The sequence below is a fragment of the Nycticebus coucang genome, chromosome 9, assembly GCF_027406575.1.
Source record: "Nycticebus coucang isolate mNycCou1 chromosome 9, mNycCou1.pri, whole genome shotgun sequence".
Classification (NCBI taxonomy): domain Eukaryota; kingdom Metazoa; phylum Chordata; class Mammalia; order Primates; family Lorisidae; genus Nycticebus; species Nycticebus coucang.
The window spans coordinates 43095903-43114968 of NC_069788.1; the positions used below are offsets into that span (position 1 = coordinate 43095903).

Sequence of the window (19066 nt, forward strand, 5' to 3'; positions counted from 1 at the left end):
ACATAGTGAGACTCTGTCTCAAAAAAAAAAATTAAATTAAAAAGTTTAAAAAAGGGGGAGGTGCCTGTGGCTCAAGGAGTAGGGTGCCGGTCCCATATGCCGGAGGTGGCGGGTTCAAACCCGGCTCCGGCCAAAAACCACAAAAAAAAAAGAGTTTAAAAAAGGGCAGCACCTGTGGTTCAGTGAGTTGGGCACCAGCCCCATATATCGAGGGTGGTGGGTTCAAACCCGGCCCGGCCAAACTGCAACTAAAAAAAAAAAAAAAAAAAAAGCCGGGCGTTGTAGCAGGTGCCTGTGATCCCAGCTACTCGGGAGGCTGAGGCAAGAGAATTGCCTAAGCCCAAGAGCTGGAGGTTGCTGTGAGCTGTGATGCCATGACACTCTACCGTGGGTGATAAAGTGAGACTCTGTCTCTAAAAAAAAAAAAAAAAAAAAGTTTAAAAAAATAAAAATGCAGACCTAAAGAAGGATGGGAATATTTTCACTTATCTTAGTAACTGTAATTTTTTGTGTTTTACTAAGGCATTTTGAGATTTACCTGTTTTGTCATTTTTCAAAAAAAAAATTACAGTATTATATTTGTATAGAATTTTTAGAAAATTATCATTCAGATGTTATTTCATATGTTTCTTGTTTTCGTTTGTTTTAGACAAAAGAAGTTAGAGAAAGTAATGGAAGAAGAAGGCCTAAAGGATGAAGAGGTAATTAATATTGGAATTGTTTTCCTTGAAACCCAGTATGGCAGGTCATATCTTGCCCAGCAAATCACTAGCCATAGTGCACATGGAAAGGATTTTGGCTTAGTAACAGAGGAACTTGAGGGATGGTGTGCTTCTTAATTTGGGATATTCATGCAGAGGAGAAGTTAACGATTAAGTACTCAGGAGAGGAAGACTTCTTTAGGCACAACTATAATAAATTAGAATTCTAAGAGAAAGAAGGGATGATATCAGTGAAATCAAATTAAAATTTCAAAGAGTAAGCTATAGCATTCTTATGGAATTCACTGAAAAGGCTCCATAGACGTAGGGTAAATTTCTGAAATCTTTTTTTTTTTTTTTTTCTTCTTTTGAGACAGAGTCTTACTGTGTCACGCTCGGTAGAGTGCTGTGGCATCACAGCTCACAGCAACCTCCAACTCTTGGGCTTAAGTGATTCTTTTGCCTCAGCCTCCCAAGTAGCTGGGACTACAGGCACCAGCCATAATGCCCAGCTATTTTTAGGGGATTGCAGTTGTTTAGCTGGCCCGGGCCAGGCTTGAACCTACCACCCTGGGTGTATGTGGCTGGCCCTGTAACCACTGTGCTACGGGCGCCAAGCCAACTTCCGAATCTTTATCAAGGCATCTCAAATCAGCCCTTTCATCTTTTTTTTTTTGTGTGTGTGTGTTTTTTGGCCGGGGCTGGGTTTGAACCCACCACCTCCGGCATATGGGACCAGCGCCCTACTCCTTGAGCCACAGGCACTGCCCCTTTTTTTCTTTTTTTTTTTTTTTTGTGGAGCCCTTTCATCTAATACCCACAGATGTGGTAGGAGAAAATATAGTTAACAAGAGACTATACAAAGAACTGAAATGGCAGTGAATTGGGTTGAATCATAGAACCCAGGTGGTGGAAATGCTTTCAAAAATAGGACTGAATCACAGAATCCCATGTCAGTGGTAAAAAATACACTTGTAGGAATAATAATAGGAAGATACACAACAAGTACAACTTATAAAAAACCCAGAGGGAAATATAAAAACCCATTTTTTTAAATATAAAAAAGGATAAAGGTGACTCATGCCTATAATCCTAGCACTCTGGGAGGCCAAGGCGGGAGGATCCCTTGAGTTCAGTTCAAGACCAGCCCGAGCAACATGGAGACCCCTGTCTCTACTAAAAACAAAAATTAGCCGGGCATGGTGACAGTGCCTATAGTCCTAGCTACTCCTGAGGCTGAGGTAGGAGGATTGCTCGAACCTAGGAGTTTGAGGTTGCTGTGAGCTATGATGACATGACACTCTCTACTCAGGACAACAGAGTGAAACTCTGTCTCAAAAAAAAAAAAAAAACGGGGTAAAGGAAAATGTTGATTGTTTATCCCCTTTTTCATGACAAGTGTTAGAGTAATGGATTGCTGAAGTGGGTTAATCAGAGTTCTTAGAGGAGGCACTCATCAGTTCTCTGTGGCTTGATTGTGGGTCTGATGGTCAGGGAGGGAAGAAGTGATCTCTTTTTTTTTTTTTCTTGGGAGAGTACTGCGGTGTCACAGCTCACAGCAACCTCCAGCTCTTGGGCTTAGGTGATTCTCTTGCCTCGACCTCCCAAGTAGCTGGGACTACAGGTGCCTGCCACAACGTCCAGCTACTTTTTATTTATTTTTTATTTATTTATTTTTTTTTTTGTAGAGACAGAGTCTCAGTTTATTGCCCTTGGTAGAGTGCTGTGCCATCACAGCTCACAGCAACCTCCAGCTCCTGGGCCTAGGCGATTCTCTTGCCTTAGCCTTCCCAGTAGCTGGGACCACAGGTGCCCACCACAACGCCCAGCTAGTTTTTGTTGCAGTTTGGCCGGGACTGGGTTTGAACCCACCACCCTCGGTATATGGGGTCAGTGCCCTGCTCACTGAGCCACAGGCACCTCCAGCCCAGCTACTTTTTGTTGCAGTTTGGCCAGGGCCGGGTTTGAACCCACCACCCTTGGTATAAGGGGCCGGCGCCCTACTCATTGAGCCATAGGCACTGCCCAAGAAGTAACCTCTTAAGGATACTTTTGTGGTGTTCTCATGTATGAAAATGCTGTACCTAATCTAGTGTGGCCCTGTTTTCCAACTGGCAAATCACAAATATGACTTTGTTGCAGAACTGCAGAATTTCAGCTCCTTCCTTTACTCTCTCTCCTTGTTTAAACATTAGAAACAGCTTAGGAGATCCGCACATGCTCGGAAGGAAACAGAGTTTCTTCGTTTGAAGAGAACAAGACTTGGACTGGAAGATTTTGAATCCTTAAAAGTAATAGGCAGAGGAGCATTTGGTGAGGTAAAAACCAGAGCTACTTAAGATACACAAAAATACCACAAAACTTGAAACCTTCTAACCTTCTGTGAGCTCATGATTATTGATGAATATCAGGCATGCCAACCCCACGTACTGTTTTGTCTATTCTCTTTTTCTTTCTTCCTTCTCCATTGTCCCAATCTTTGTTGTTCTGTATTTTGCCAGAGATGATGTTGGTGTTTGAATATTGATCTAGAGGGAGGTAGAAGGAAATCCAATATTTATTATTTATTCAGTCCTTTTGCCTATAATCAGGACAATAAATCCATTTTATAGATGATGAAATTTAAACTCTGAGTTTATATGTAATGTCTCAATGTCACATAGCCATTGAACACTGGAACCAGAAGTTGGACCCAAATCTTTGTGCTCTCAAACCTCTTGCTTTTCCCAGTAACCTCTCTATGAGCAAACTAATTGCATATCTCCACCCTTTATTTTTTATTGTCAAATTGGTTCAGCCCTAGAAGACAGAATTTATAGAAAGGAGTTATATTGATAGTGGTAGAGAGTTGAAAGCATTTCAGCTTTGTCCCAGCTAGTCTTGAAAATGAATCTTTCTTGGGGCGGTGCCTGTGGCTCAAAGGAGTAGGGCACCGGCCCCATATGCTGGAGGTGGCAGGTTCAAACCCAGCCCCAGCCAAAAACTGAAAAAGAAAATTAAATGAGCCCATGCAAAGTCATTCACATTAATGGAAAACACGTGAAGTGGATGACCTACTGATGCAATAGTTTGTGTACAGGAGCAGCATATTATTAAAAACCAGGATGCAGGGGGAATGTGAGTAATATTCAAAGGTAAAGGTAAACTTGATCCCTCCATGTTCAGAATCCCAGTTGGCAACTTGAAGGAGAGGAAAGTATAGTACTACCTCTGAAAAAGCTTTTAGTGCACTGAGAAGGGGACATGGGACTGGGTGTGGTGACTCACACCTGTAATCCTGGCACTCTGGGATTGTAATCCTCAGCATGCGCCGAGGCGGGTGGATTGTCTGAGCTCATGGGTTTGAGACCAGCCTGAGCAAAAGCAAGATCCTGTCTCTACTAAAAAATAGAAAAAAACTGAGGCAAGAGGATTGCTTGAGCCCAAGAGTTGGAAGTTGCTATGAGCTATAACGCCACGGCACTCTACCCACGGTGACAGCTTGAAACTCTGTCTCAAAAAAAAAAAAAAAAAAAGAGAAAAAGGGACATGGTACTCAATCAGGAAAAATGTGAAGAAAGGAACAGGGAGAAAAAACATACTTATCTTGGGAAGAGGGGAGGATATACAGGAACTTGCAAACTTTTCTTTGATTTTGTATAATCATTTTCTTCATCATAAAATTATTTTCTTTAAAAACACTGGAAAAAGAGCAGGCACAGTGGCTCACCTCTATAATCCCAGTACTCTGGGAGGCTGAGGCCAGTGGATCGCCTGAGCTCAGTGTGTGAGTGTGAGACCAGCCTGAGCCAGAGCGAGACCCCATCTCTAAAAATAGAAAAACTGAGCCAAGAGGATCTCTTGAGCCCAAGAATTTGAGATTGCTATGAGGTATAATGCGACAGTACTCTACCCAGGGCCATAGAATGAGACTCTGTCAAAAAAAAAAAAAAAAAAATTGGAAAACTGCATAAAATGCCGTTTCTCTTATACATTTTAGATTTTTTTCCTTATGGTTTTACTTTTTTTTTTTTTGAGACAGTCTCACTGTGTTGCCCTAGAGTAGAGTGCTGTGGTGTCACAGCTCACAGCAACCTCAAATTCTTGGGCTTAAGCAATTCTCTTGCCTCAGCCTCCCAAGTAGATGGGACGACAGGCACCCTCCACAATGCCTGGCTATTATTTATTTATTTATTTATTTTGCAGCTTTTGGCCTGGGCTGGGCTTGAACCCGCCACCTCTGGCATATGGGGCTGGTGCCATACTCCTTTGAGCAACAGGCGCCGCCCATGCTTGGCTATTTTTTTGTTATATTTGTCGTTCTTTAGCTGGCTGCAGCTGGGTTCAGACCCACCAACCTTGGTGCACATGGCTGATGCTGTAACCACTGTGGTATGGGCGCCGAGCCTCCTTATGTTTTTCCTATGTATGAATTTTTATTTAAACTTTGTTTTAAACATTGCTGTAATCATTTATTTAGATTTTTCTGAGCTGACATATGCCAGGGGTTTAATGAGTCCTTAAGTTTGAAGCTGAAAGTTTTAAATTAGATTGGTTTATTCAACTAGGGAGCCAAAGCTGTTTAGATCTAGAGATATTTGAGGATGTTTCCAGCATTGATATCGCTATATGTCATGTGTTCATTTTGGAATGTATTCATTTTTTTCTGCTTTGTTACTGCTAGTTGCTTATATTAGAATATAACACTTTTTTAGTTTAGTAACTGCTTCCTATAATGCACCAAAGCATTAGCATGGCAATGCAAATTTTTGAGTTGGTATTTCTTTTATAACTTTTTAGGTGCGACTTGTTCAGAAGAAAGATACAGGGCACGTGTATGCAATGAAAATACTTCGTAAAGCAGATATGCTTGAAAAAGAGCAGGTAAAGCACAGTTGTAGCATTGCCTTTAGTTAGCTTATGAATTTTTGTCTCCTAGAACTATTCTCTTTGCTTAATTGAAATGTATACTTTTATTACAGTTTTCTTTAGGCTCTGTCATTTATGACTATACATATAATTCTACTTTTTTCTCCCTATAAATAAGCAGTTACATATTTAAAAGTACAGATAATGCCTCTGGATTATGTGCAATGTTTTTTAAGAAGTTGAAAAAAGTAATAAAAACATCTAATAAAAAAGCAGATGCTATTTGTGTTTTCCAGTTGATCACAAGATGTCCTTGTCATGAGAGCCTGTTTTTTGAAGTCATACTTGGTGTGGTAGTATGGTTCTTCCCAAATGCTAAGAAATAGAAATTGCATGTACACTTTACAACTAAGGGCTAGGAATTAAAATTTGGAATTTACAACCCAAAACATGTCTTACTTCATTCCGTATACCTAAACCAAAGTTGAGTGTTCTGGGTAGCTCATCACTGCCTAAGAGAGACCAGTCTTCCAATTTCTGAATGAATATGAAAAATACATGCAAATGGTAGAAAAATACAATGCAAATTCTTCTCTGATGATTAAGAACACTTTCTAAAACCCAAGCCCACTTTGCAAATAGGTCTGTAAGGTACATAATACTTTATGCAAAATAAGTAGGTTTTAAATATTGGATGGTATTTTTTTTTTTTTAGGGATGGTATATTTTTAAAAGCAAGAATACAGACTTTCTATAAATCTAGTTTAGTTTAGCTGCTTATTTAAGAATAGATTGTAGTGGGTGATGACAGGCAAATGTCTTATAAAAGATCTGATGTTCTAGGAGAGCCAAGAGAGACCCTGTGAGGTTGGCTCTCCATCCAGTCCTTTCTGCCTCTTGAGAGGAGGAGAAGAGGTACATAATATAATCGCCGAGTCTCCTCTGTCTTCATTTAAGTGCCACCTCAAAATTCGGATTTTTTATTTTCTCTTTAATTTTCACATGTTACCCAGAAAATTTAGACCCCTAGGAATTGCAGTTGAGGATATCAAATATGTAGGCAATAAATCTTTAGACACAGCAGTTTATGCTAACCTTATTCATAACGCACAGTATCCCTATTTGTATATTATCTAAAAATTGGTGTGTGGTGTAAGTGTGTAGGCACTGAAAGAATTTCAGTTATTCCTTTTTTTTGAGACAGAGTCTCACTATGTCACCCTCAGTAGAGTGCTGTGGCATCACAGCTCACAGCAACTTCTAACTCCTGGGCTTAAGCGATTCTCTTGTCCGAGCCTCCCAAGTAGCTGGAACTACAGGTGCCCACCACAATGCCCGGCTAGAGTTTCAGTTATTCTTTTTGTTTTTTTTTCTTTTGGCCGGGGCTGGGTTTGAACCCGCCACCTCCAGCATATGGGACCGGCGCCCTACTCCTTGAGCCACAGGCGCCACCTGAGTTTTAGTTTGAGAAGGAAAATATAAAACTTCTTTATTGACTAGGCAGTGTATTTGTATTTCATGAGTAAGTTTTATTTTTATAAGATATATTTCTTACAGTTTTTTTTTTTTTCTTTTTGTAGAGACAGAGTCTCACTTTATGGCCCTCGGTAGAGTGCTGTGGCGTCACACAGCTCACAGCAACCTCCAACTCCTGGGCTTAAGCGATTCTCCCACCTCAGCCTCCCAAGTAGCTGGGACCACAGGCGCCCGCCACAACGCCCAGCTATTTTTTTGGTTGCAGTTTGGCCAGGGCCGGGTTTGAACCCATCACCCTCGGTATATAGGGCCGGCGCCTTACCAACTGAGCCACAGGCGCCGCCCTATTTCTTACACTTTTAATTGATGCTTAAAACTTCTTTTTATGGGGTGGCGCCTGTGGCTCAGTGGGTAGGGTGCCGGCCCCATATACTGAGGGTGGTGGGTTCAAGCCCAGCCCCGGCCAAACTGCAACAACAAAAAAAAAAAATAGCTGTGTGTTGTGGCAGACGCCTGTAGTCCCAGCTAGTCGGGAGGCTGAGTCAAGAGAATCGCCTAAGCCCTGGAGTTGGAGGTTGCTGTGAGCTGTGTGACACCACGGCACTCTACCGAGGGCGATAAAGTGAGACTCTGCCTCTACAAAAACAAAACAAAACAAAAGAAAAACAACTTCTTTTTATGAAATAATTAGCAGATAGAATAAAATTATAAAAAGAAAAATATATAATGACTTTAAGAATTATTAATTCTACATAACATGTGCCAGGTGCCCACCATTGTAACAAGATGGTCCAAACATATTTTCTCAAATGTTATACCTTCTTCAAAATCAATTTAAAAATTTTTTCTAAATGAAAGTAAAAGAAATATCTGTTAGAATTTGGATTTTTAAATTATGCATTAATTTATGCATTAAATAGTACATTAACTTAATTGTTTAGCTCATCTTAACTGATAGACTCACATCCTTAGCTTCAATCTCAGTTTAGGCCAGTTAAGGTCTCTGGCCACATGGGCAGCACCCATTGCTCAGTGGGTAGGATGTTGATGAACCAGGCCTGGGCCAGCTAAAACAATAATGACAACTGCAACAACAACAACAAAATAGTTGGGCATTGTGGTGGGCGTCTATAGTCCCAGCCATTTGGGAGGCTGAGCCAAGAGAATCACTTGAGCCCAAGAGTTTGAGGTTTCTGTGAGCTGTGACACTACAGCACTCTACCCAGGGCGACAGCTTGAGACTCTGTCTCAAAAATAAAAAAAGAAAGTTTCCGGCCACAGACTCTTCCTGGGTCAGCCCTCTTGAAGAAACTTGCATTGGGTGTATACCAGATGCAAGTTGGAAATCCATTCAGTACAAATCCATCATTTTTCGATAGGCCTGATGAAGTTTAGATTTAGAACCTAACTTCTTATAGGTACCTTATCCAGAGGAAAAATTTTTTTTTGTTATTTTTACTAAACTGAGCAGGAGTTAAATCTATGCACTGAGGTACAATGGCTCACACTTGTAATCCCAGCACTTTGGAATGCCAAGGCAGGAGGAACACTTGAGGTAAGGAGGTCAAGACCAGCCTGAGCAAGAGTGAGAATCCATCTATAAAAAATAGAAAACTTAGGCGGCGCCTGTGGCTCAGTGAGTAGGGCACTGGCCCCATATGCCAAGGGTGGCGGGTTCAAAACCAGCCCTGGCCAAAACTGCAACAACAACAACAACAAAAAATCTTAAAAAAAAATAGAAAACTTAACTGGGCATGTGGCACATGCCTATAGTCCCAGCTACTTGGAAGGCTAAGGCAGGAAGATCACTTGAGCCCATGAGTTTGAGGTTGCAGTGAGCTATGATGACCTGTTGCACCTAGCTGGAGCAACACAGTCAGACTCTTGGGGGAAAAAAATCTACACACAGAGTTCAAGTTATATTCTAGTCCATAGGCTAGATATTTCTGCTATCTGGAAAAATTTAAAGGATAAGACGTTGGCATTTAGCTAGTTCCTGATGTTTTTCTTTCATTGCAAATGGAAAACCTTCTGTTGTTTTAAAACCTTCCAGTATATTGTTAACAATGGAACAAAAGACTGGCTTTATCTCTGCTTTCTTTAGTGCCCAGGATAGCAGTTTGTACCTCCAACCTATTAATATATTTACAAAATGGGGAAAAAGAACTTTTTGTATGAATTGTCCTCTGACTCTTCCCTTTCTTATCCTATATTCAACTGACTCCAGTGCTAGATTTTGAAGTTTCTAATTGCCATTTCAGCCTTGGGAGAGAAGGGCAATATGTATGTACAGTTACTGTAGCTTTCCCCTTGACAAACAGGAAATATTGGCGTTACCATTCTGTCCTCCAAGGTGAGTGAGAAGTGCCAATTGTAGTGTCTCCCCATTTCTTTGGCTTCCTGCAGTAGGTAGGGCCCTTAGCAGGAGCCAGGGGAGTTAGACAGTGAAGGATTAGTGTATGACAGTGGCTGGTCAGCCAGTGTTGGTCAGTAAGCAGCATTATTGTTTTGCAAAAGCTTTGCTTTAGTATTAAGGTCCAGGAAAGGCAGATGTTGTACTCAGCTTCTTTGTGGTTTCATGGCACTATTCCTTATCCACCCATATTGTCCATTTTTTCCCACCCCCATACCATAAGTACAGATTTTTTTTTTTTTTTTATTGTTTTTTTTTTTTTTTTTGGCCAGGCTGGGTTTGAACCCACCACCTCTGGCATGTGGGACCGGCACCCTACCCCTTGAGCCACAGGTGCCGCCCCATAAGTACAGATTTTAAAAAGTAAGTTTTCTGTAACGTTGAAGCTATTTAAAACTTAGCCAAGAAAAATTTTATTTTTATTTATTTTTTTTTTTAGAGACAGAGTCTCACTTTATTGCTCTCAGTAGAGTGCTGTGGCATCACAGCTCACAACCTCCAACTCCTGGGCTTAGGTGATTCTCTTGCCTCAGCCTCCCGAGTAGTTGGAACTACAGGCGCCCGCCACAACACCTGGCTAGGAGAAAAATTTTAGTAGAAACTGAGAAATATGTAAACTTAAATGCCTCTAGGTCCCCAAGATTTAGTATGAAAGACTAAGGTACGTTAGGTGTAAGACAGAAGACAGGATGGGATCTGTGTCCAAATGGAAGAATATTAGAAGAGTGCCTGGTCTGGCTGAAGACATTCTGATAAAGCAAACATGCTTTGTATCAGACAAAACAATAGCCATGGGCTGAATCTGTCAATAGAAGCGGTTTGTGAACCTTCATACACCTTTTACTTCAGAACATACTGTAAAAACTCAAGACCTGTATCACATATTAAGACCAAAACCTCTCTTCAGGGATTAAACTGGGTCTTAATAAATTTATATCTAATTCAACCCAATTTGGATCTTGTGACACTTAGAAAAAGAGAGGTGGGGTGGAATTTGATAATATGAAGTGATGTTTTGATTATTATTTTGTATTTAAAGTAAATAAGGTAAACTTGACAATAAAGTACTATTTTAACAAAGTAATGCTAGTTCTCCCAGATCTCCTGTACCTTTGTCTCCTTAGCTAGATGTTTCAGTAAAAGTAGAAAACTGGAAATGTCATAAATTAGAATCTAACCCTTTTTACATGTTCTTACATTTCAATTCTTTAGGAATTGATAGAGCACATGCTGTGTCCATAGCAGTAAATTAAATCCTGTGTCACCGTAGCATTCTAGAATTGTCAGCCAGAGCACTGTTATTGCAGATAGCAGATATCATTGGAGACCCAGTGTAGAATTTGTTTAGAGAGTCTCACCTTGCAGACTTATTTAATCATAAAAAACTATTAGAACAAAACTATATGTAAAAGAGTGGTAATTTTAATCAGAGGTTCAGTTTATAGCATGTTAAAGTTGCTGTTTGCATTAAAACCATTCATTTTACCATTTTTTAAAGCCTTTCATCACTCAAGTTTGTATTAAATACCTTCGAGTAAAATGTTGTAAATTTTGAGTTATAGGTTTGCCTAAACAGAAATGAGATCTTTTGCATCATCACCATTAAATACTCAAAACAGTATTTAAATTGTTTAAACAAATATACAATCTAATAAAGTAGACCAAGGCTTGTCATTAATCAAATGCATATACCTCCAGGTTGGCCACATTCGTGCGGAGCGTGACATTCTAGTGGAGGCAGACAGTTTGTGGGTTGTGAAAATGTTCTATAGTTTTCAGGATAAGCTAAACCTCTACCTAATCATGGAGTTCCTGCCTGGAGGTAATTACTTGACGATGAAAGGTCATTTTTCTTTTTTGTTCTGTGGTTTCTTTCTCTCACATCAATAATTAACCCTCCTTTCTACTTTTCACTTGTGCTCACAAAGTTGCTTTCTGGATCTCTTTTTAGGTATATAAAGGAGGTCAGTGACCTGTCTTGTGCTGGGGTGCCTTTCTACAATTTTAGTGCCATGAAAGTAACCTTTTCATTCATTCTCATGATTTCAGATGGACCTTTTCTTTTTCTTTTATAAATATATAGGAATAAATTGGCGGGGGGGGGGGTTTTCTGCCTGTTCTACTTAATTCAATGGGAATTATGTATGATAAGTTACCCAAGTGACAAAATTGAAGCTATAACGTTCTTTGCTCCAACTTTTTCTTCTTTTTGTATAACCTCTATTAAAAAGGAATGAATTTCTCATTACCTGTATTAGTAGCCGGAATCAATTTCTCATTTCTGAGATTCAAGTTTTATGTAACTGAGCATGTGTAATCTCCTGAGAGAGCTTCAAAGCAAACCCAGAACAGAATGTGCCATCTGTTGGGGAACACCTTCTGTTTTCCAGTGAACAGATGAACTCTGAGCAAACTCTGGTGGAGGGGAAAAAAGGAAAAACTTTTTCCTTTTTAGTTCTTAGCAAAGCACATGTAATTGTGGCATATTTTGATTTTTGTAACAACTTTTAGGGTCATCAATACTTTTCACTAATCATTGTTTAAGATTAGAAAAGAAACTTTTTTAACATTTAGATGCTAGTTCTTATATAGGAGTAAAAACCAGCTTGGTCACCAGCTCCTCAAGCCTTACCTGCACCATCTTCCATAGCTTCTCGTGTCTCCTGGACCCTGCCCTTTGCACTCGGTGGAGCTGGCTGCAGAGCCATAGACCATCTGGCCTGAGCTCTTTGATCATCAGGGCAAGCTTGCACAGGTGAGGCCATTGGCTACTCTCCTGGCCATGGCACTAAAACCACACAGCTACCTTAGAGTTGGCCTGAGTGCACTACCCCATTTTCCTGGATGTGCCTCCAGATTGAATGGCTGTCAGGAGTGATTAGGAACTCACATTTTTCAAGTCTTAGTCCAAAAAAAAGTATTTAATAAATGGTTTAATTTTTACCTAAGGAAGAAATACTACTTTTCTCTAAAAATACAAAAAATAAAGTTGTTTTTTTTTTTTTTGGACAGTCTCAAGCTGTTGCCCTGGGTAGAGTGCTGTGGTATCATAGCTCACAACAACCTCCAACTCTTGGGCTCAAGTGATCTTCTTGCCTCAGTTTTTCTGTTTTTAGTAGAAGCTGGGTCTCACTTGTTGCTCGGGCTGGTCTTGAACCCATGAGCTCAAGCTATCCACCTGCCTCGGAATCCCAGAGTGCTAGGATTACAGGCATGAGCTACCACACCCGGCCACAAAAAATAAAATTTTCTAACTTAAGTGGTTTATATGAGATCTAAACTGAATCTTTCCTATTTCTCTTATACATATTTTCTTTGCTTTCTAACTGTTGAGTTAGGATATGACTCTTCTTCTACCATTTTATGTTGCTGTTAGTAAGCAGAAATAATTAAATTTTGGCTTTGTGGAAAACTAAAGAACCATGAAGGCTATGTTAACCAGTTTGATGAAAATATTTCAAATTCTATATAAAACCAGCCCATTGTACCCCATGACTGCATTAAAGTACACAGCTATGATTTAATAAAAAAAAAAACTAAAGAGGTTACCTTTCAACTACCAAAAACTGATATGTTTTAAGAATTATGTAGGTGGCGCCTGTGGCTCAGTGAGTAGAGACATATGGCGCCGGCCCCATATGCCGCGGGTGGCGGGTTCAAACCCAGCCCCGGCCAAACTGCAACAAAAAAATAGCTGGGTGCTATGGCGGGCACCTGTAGTCCCAGCTACTCGGGAGGCTGAGGCAAGAGAATCGCTTAAGCCCAGGAGCTGGAGGTTGCTGTGAGCTGTGTGATGCCACGGCACTCTACCAAGGGCCATAAAGTGAGACTCTGTCTCTAAAAAAAAAAAGGAAAAAAAAAAAAAAGAATTATGTAAAAGGTACTGGTATATATTTAAATACCTATAATAAAATACTTGAAAAAAAAGCAGTGATCTTGAGAGGTGTTCAGTGAACACTTCTGGGAAGCAGTTATTTATACATTCCAGTATATAGTACATTTTTGGTTCATTTTTATCTTTTGTTAACTAATGCTTTGTTACCTAAGTCCCACCTTTTTATTTGTCTATGTTCCAGTGTTTTGTGAGTAGAAGCTGGACCCCTTGTTTTTAGTCTCCCCAAATGTTTACGTTTTTATCTGTCATCTTACCCTCCCTAACAGTGGCAGTATAATCTATGTGAAAGTATCTTTTGGTTCTAGATATAAAGAAGCTTGTATAGGGTGGTGCCTGTGGCTCAGTGAGTAGGGTGCCGGCCCCATATGCTGAGGGTGGCGGGTTCAAACCCAGCCCTGGCCAAACTGCAACAAAAAAAAAAATAGCCGGGTGTTGTGGTGGGCGCCTGTAGTACCAGCTGCTCGGGAGACTGAGGCAAGAGAATCGCGTAAGCCCAAGAGTTAGAGGTTGCTGTGAGCTGTGTGACGCCATGGCACTCTACCCAAGGGCGGTACAATGAGACTCTGTCTCTACAAAAAAAAAAAAAAAAAAGAAGAAGCTTGTATATACTTTTGTAAAGTAGCTTTTTCCCCCCAGTCCAAGAAATTGTCCTAAGTAAGTATACTTAAGTATGGGAGAAATTTCTTTTTTCTCTCAAAAGTGAAATAGAAATCACAGCTTAGTGATCAATATAGAGAGCTTAGGTATGAAAATGCTTTGCTTTCTGTGGCTGTGATTTTTATCTTTTAAGTATTGAAAAACTACTGCTTACCATTTCCCCCATATTGCCAATGTGGGTCAATCTCTGGAACACAGCAGAGGTCTGTTTAGCTGCCTTATGTTGGCAGATAGGGAAGATTTGTCCGAAAACTGGTACTTACTCATATGTTGTTTTGGTGTGTGGCAGCTTTGTATATTCTTGTTTCCAGGGGACATGATGACCTTGTTGATGAAAAAGGACACTCTGACAGAAGAAGAAACTCAGTTTTATATAGCAGAAACAGTATTAGCCATAGACTCCATTCACCAACTTGGATTCATCCACAGAGACATCAAACCGGATAACCTTCTCCTGGACAGCAAGGTATCTATGAGGGGTAGCAGCATTAATGGTTCACATTTACTTACCTGAATAGCCTCTGCTTTAGCACCTGTGCTACTTGTAATCACAGTAGAGGAACTGTGATCTGCCTTGTATGTTTTTCTCTCTCTTTTTTTTTTTTTTTTTTGTAGAGACAGAGTCTCACTTTGTGGCCCTCGGTAGAGTGCCATGGCATCACACAGCTCACAGCAACCTCCAACTCCTGGGCTTAAGCGATTCTCTTGCCTCAGCCTCCCGAGTAGCTGGGACTACAGGCGCCCGCCACAACGCCCAGCTATTTTTTTTTTTTTTTTTTGGTTGCAGTTCAGCCGGGGCTGGGTTTGAACCCGCCACCCTCGGTATATGGGGTTGGCGCCTTACTGACTGAGCCACAGGCGCCGCCCATTCTCTCTCTTTTTTTTATAGGTAAGTTTGCTATTACTTCCTTTCTCTTAAAGGCTTATGATTCTATAATTCCGTTGAACATACTTTTTTTTTTTTTAGAACCAAAATCCAAATTCTTTATTTTTTATTTATTTATTTTTTTTTAGAGACAGAGTCTCACTTTATCGCCCTCAGTAGAGTGCTATGGCGTCACAGCTCACAGCAAAGCAACTCCTGGGCTTAGGCGAGTCTCTTGCCTTAGCCTCCCGAGTAGCTGGGAGTATAGGCGCCCACCACAACACCCAGGTATTTTTTTGTTGCAGTTTGGCTGGGGCCGAGTTTGAACCCGCCACCCTCAGCATATGGGGCCTGTGCCCTACCCGCTGAGCCTCAGGCACCACCCCATTGAACATACCTCTTAAAATTAAAGCACATTCTTAAAAATGATCAAGGGAAAAATCAAGCCCAGTGTGGTAGTTCATGCCTGTAATCTTAGTACTCTCGAAGGCTGAGGTGGGAAAATTGCTTAAGTGCAGAAGTTTGAGACCAGCCTGAGCAAGAGTGAGACCCTGCCTCTACTAAAAATTACAATAGGCTGGTGTTGTGGCGGGTGCCTGTAGTCCCAGCTACTTGGAAGGCTGAGGCAGGAGGATCACTTGAATCTGGGAATTTGAGGTTGCTGTGATCTAGGCTGATTCCACGGCACTATATCCTGGGTAAAAGAATAAGACTCTGTCTCAAAAGCATAATGTTTTTTTTGTTTTGTTTTTGACACAGAGCCTCACTATGTCATCCTTGGTAGAGTGCCGTGGCATTACAGCTCACAGCAACGTCAAACTCTTGGGCTTAAGTGATTCTCTTGCCTCAGCCTCCCAAGTAGCTGGGACTAGAGGTGCCTGCCACAACACCTGGCTATTTTTTGTTGTTGTTGTCATTGTTGTTTAGTTGCCCCAGGCTGGGTTTGAACCCACCACCCTCAGTGTATGTGGCTGGCACTGTAACCACTGTGCTACAGGCACTGAGCCTTAAAAGCATAATTTTTTATTTTATTTTTTATTTATTTATTTATTTTTTATTTTTTAATTTTTTTCTCTTTTTGTAGAGACAGAGTCTCACTTTATGGCCCTCAGTAGAGTGCTGTGGCGTCACAGCTCACAGCAACTTCCAACTCCTGGGCTTAGGCAATTCTCTTGTCTCAGCCTCCTGAGTAGCTGGGACTATAGGCACCCGCCACAACACCTGGCTATTTTTTTGTTGCAGTTTGGCCGGGGCCAGGTTTGAACCCACCACCATATGGGGCCAGCGCCCTACCCACTGTGCCATAGGCACCATCTTTATTTTTATTTTAGAGACAGAGTCTCACTTTGTTGCCCCTGGTAGAGTGTCCTGGCGTCTTAGCTCACAGTGACCTTTAACTCTTGGGCTCAAGCAATTCTCTTGCCTCAGCCTCCCAAGTAGCTGGGACTACAGGTGCCCACCACAACACCTGGCTATTTTTAGAGATGAGGTCTTGCTCTGGCTCAAGCTGGTCTCAAACTCTTGAGCTCAGGTGATCCGCCCTCCTCGGCCTCCCAAAGTGCTGGGATTATAGGAGTGAGCCACCACACCTGGCCTCAAAAACATTATTAGGAAAAGAAAAAAAGCAAAACTGACTTAAAGGGTTACTTGTGATAAAGCCAATGATATTCATCTTTTCTTACCATGTAATTATCTAAACTATTAATGTATCATCTGTCCAGAATTCCTCTGTTGGGCAGTCTCATCAGTTAATGAGGAACCCAGCTAAGAACTGGGAAGTAAGGCAGAAACAACTCACAACAAAAACCTGTCACAAAGTCCAGGTTCTAAATCATATGCCCTGTGCTTAAAGATGAATTCTGCTCAGTCTCTATAATAATCTGTTTATATTTATCTTTAGACATGCAGATAACCTCAATTACTTAGTTCCTACATTACAGCAAATTATTATGGAAGAGAATCTCCTGTGTTGCTGACTAAATTTCCGGATAAGACTTGGCAAATTTCTTTACCCTCTGGACTTCACTGTTCTTATCTATAAAGTGAATGTGTTGATCTAAAGAACCTCTAAAGTCCCTTTCAGCTCTGAAATTTTAGAATATCATGTTCTAGTTTGCAGAATTGTTGCATTGACTGAATTTTTCTTTTAAGGAGAAAAGTAAATTTATTTCCTAGGATATTTTTATTCCTTGCTATCTTCTGATAACTTTCTTGCTGTCTTTGAAAAACCTGAAGTGTTCTTGTCCGTCTTGGAAAACCTTTATCTTTCTATTTTAAGAGATAAGACTTAATCAGATAATTTCTTCTGATTAATAGCTTTTTTCTTCATTATAAGAATAATGCACAGAAGTAGAGGGTAGAATAGTGGTTCCCAGAGACTGGGAAGACTACGGGGAAAGAAGAATGCATATGCATATGCACAATACAGTTATAAAGGAGAAAAATTGCCTAATCTCATCAGTAATCTCATCACTGAAAAATAACCACTATTTTGTTATAATAGCTTTGATGCTTCTTGGTTTGTGTCAATAGTTTCTATAAATTTAGCATTCTACAAGTAAATAGCATGGTATTCTGCTTAAATATTAAAACATTAGTGCTGTACAAGGTATTTTCCTATGTCATTAAGTTCAGATGTGTTTTAAATAAAGCATTGACCCTACCTTTTGTGGTTTGGGGTTCAGATATCCTGACTTAGTTGTCCCCCTATAGTCTACATTCAGGTCCAGCAAATATATTAAAGGCAAAGCACTTGGAGTCTCAGTCTAGTTGCAGAGGAGTGGGAGACCTGTTAAGTACAGGTTTCACCTCCTTACTATGCTAGCTCACATCTGTAAAATGTTCTCGTAAAGGCTGGGTGTGGTGGCTCATGTCGGTAATCCTAGCACCCTGGGAGGCCAAAGCAGGTGGATTGCTTGAACTAGACCAGCTTGAGCAAAAGCGAGACCCTATCTCTACTAAAAATAGAAAAACTGAGGCAAGAGGATCGCTTGAGCCCGAGTTGGAGGTTGCTATAAGCTGTGACGCCACGGCACTCTACCCAGGGTGACAGCTTGAAACTCTGTCTCAAAAAAAAAAAGTTCTTGTAAGCAAGTTAATTTCTTTGTTCAGCTACATAGACTGTAGTAGTGAAGTAGAAGTTTTGAGTTTCTGCTATTTACTCAGAATAGATATACCCAAACCTAATGGGATTTCTGTTAAAAGAAAGCATAATAAAACCTGACCCATCTGAGAAGGGCTTCTGTAGCCTTGTACCCTGGGAAGTTTATATGTGAAAACCTAAGGATGTCCTGAAAGAAGATGGTATCATGGGAAGATCACAAACATTGAAGTCACTGGGACCCAGACTTTGGCCAAAATACTTCTGATTGTGTGACCTTGACCAAAGTAGATTCCTGAGCATTAGGATTCCCTCTTCTATTTTTGATTACACCTCTTTATCTACTTAAAATTTCACCACCCTGAGAATATCTCCTTCTTTCTTAGGGCTATTTACATGACAGGCACTATGTTAGGAGTCTCACATGCTTTAGTTCTCATTCCTGTCAGAAAGATATCTTTATCCACATTTTGCAGATAAGATAAGGGGCTTTGGAGAGGTAAAATAATTCTGGTCTAGGGAGAGAGAACATAGGCTGATTTCTGGCTTTGACTCTGCCATTTCACCAGCAATCCAATCAGTGACTCTTAAGTCTGTGACGCATGGCTTAAGAGTTATAAATGGGCTTGGCACCTGTAGTTCAATGGTTGGGGCACCAGCCACGTACAATGAGGCTGGAGGGTTCTAACCAGCTTGGGCCTGCTAAACAACAATGACAACTGCAACAACAACAACAAAAAATAGCTGGGCACTGTGGCAGACGCCTGTAGTCCCAGCTACTCCGGAGGCTGAGGCAAGAGAATCACTTAAGCCCAGGAGTTAGAGGTTGCTGTGAGCTGTGACACCAAGCATGGCACTCTATGAGGGCAACATAGTAACACTCTGACTCAAAAAATAAAAAAAAAGTAAATAAGAGTTATAACTGAAACAACATGAATTAAAGCACTCATCATGGTGCTGGCTCTTAAGTGTATTTTTCTTTGAGACAGAGTCTCAAGCTGTCACTCTGGGTAGAGTGCTGTGGCATCACAGCTCACAGCAACCTCTAACTCTTGGGCTTAAGCGATTCTCTTGCCTCAGCCCCCTAAGAAGCTGAGACTATAGGTGTCTG

At 40.8% G+C, this 19066-nt stretch overlaps 1 protein-coding gene across 1 annotated transcript in view; it reads left to right on the forward strand.

Annotated features, from left to right (window-relative positions):
• Positions 1-19066, forward strand: part of STK38 (serine/threonine kinase 38) — a 53638-nt gene that overhangs the window by 13932 nt on the left and 20640 nt on the right. Inside the window, exons 3-7 of the mRNA XM_053603365.1 lie at positions 650-701; positions 2897-3019; positions 5481-5564; positions 11137-11260; positions 14302-14456. Of these exons, the coding sequence (XP_053459340.1) occupies positions 650-701; positions 2897-3019; positions 5481-5564; positions 11137-11260; positions 14302-14456 (538 nt within the window). The remainder of the gene's footprint in view (positions 1-649; positions 702-2896; positions 3020-5480; positions 5565-11136; positions 11261-14301; positions 14457-19066) is intronic.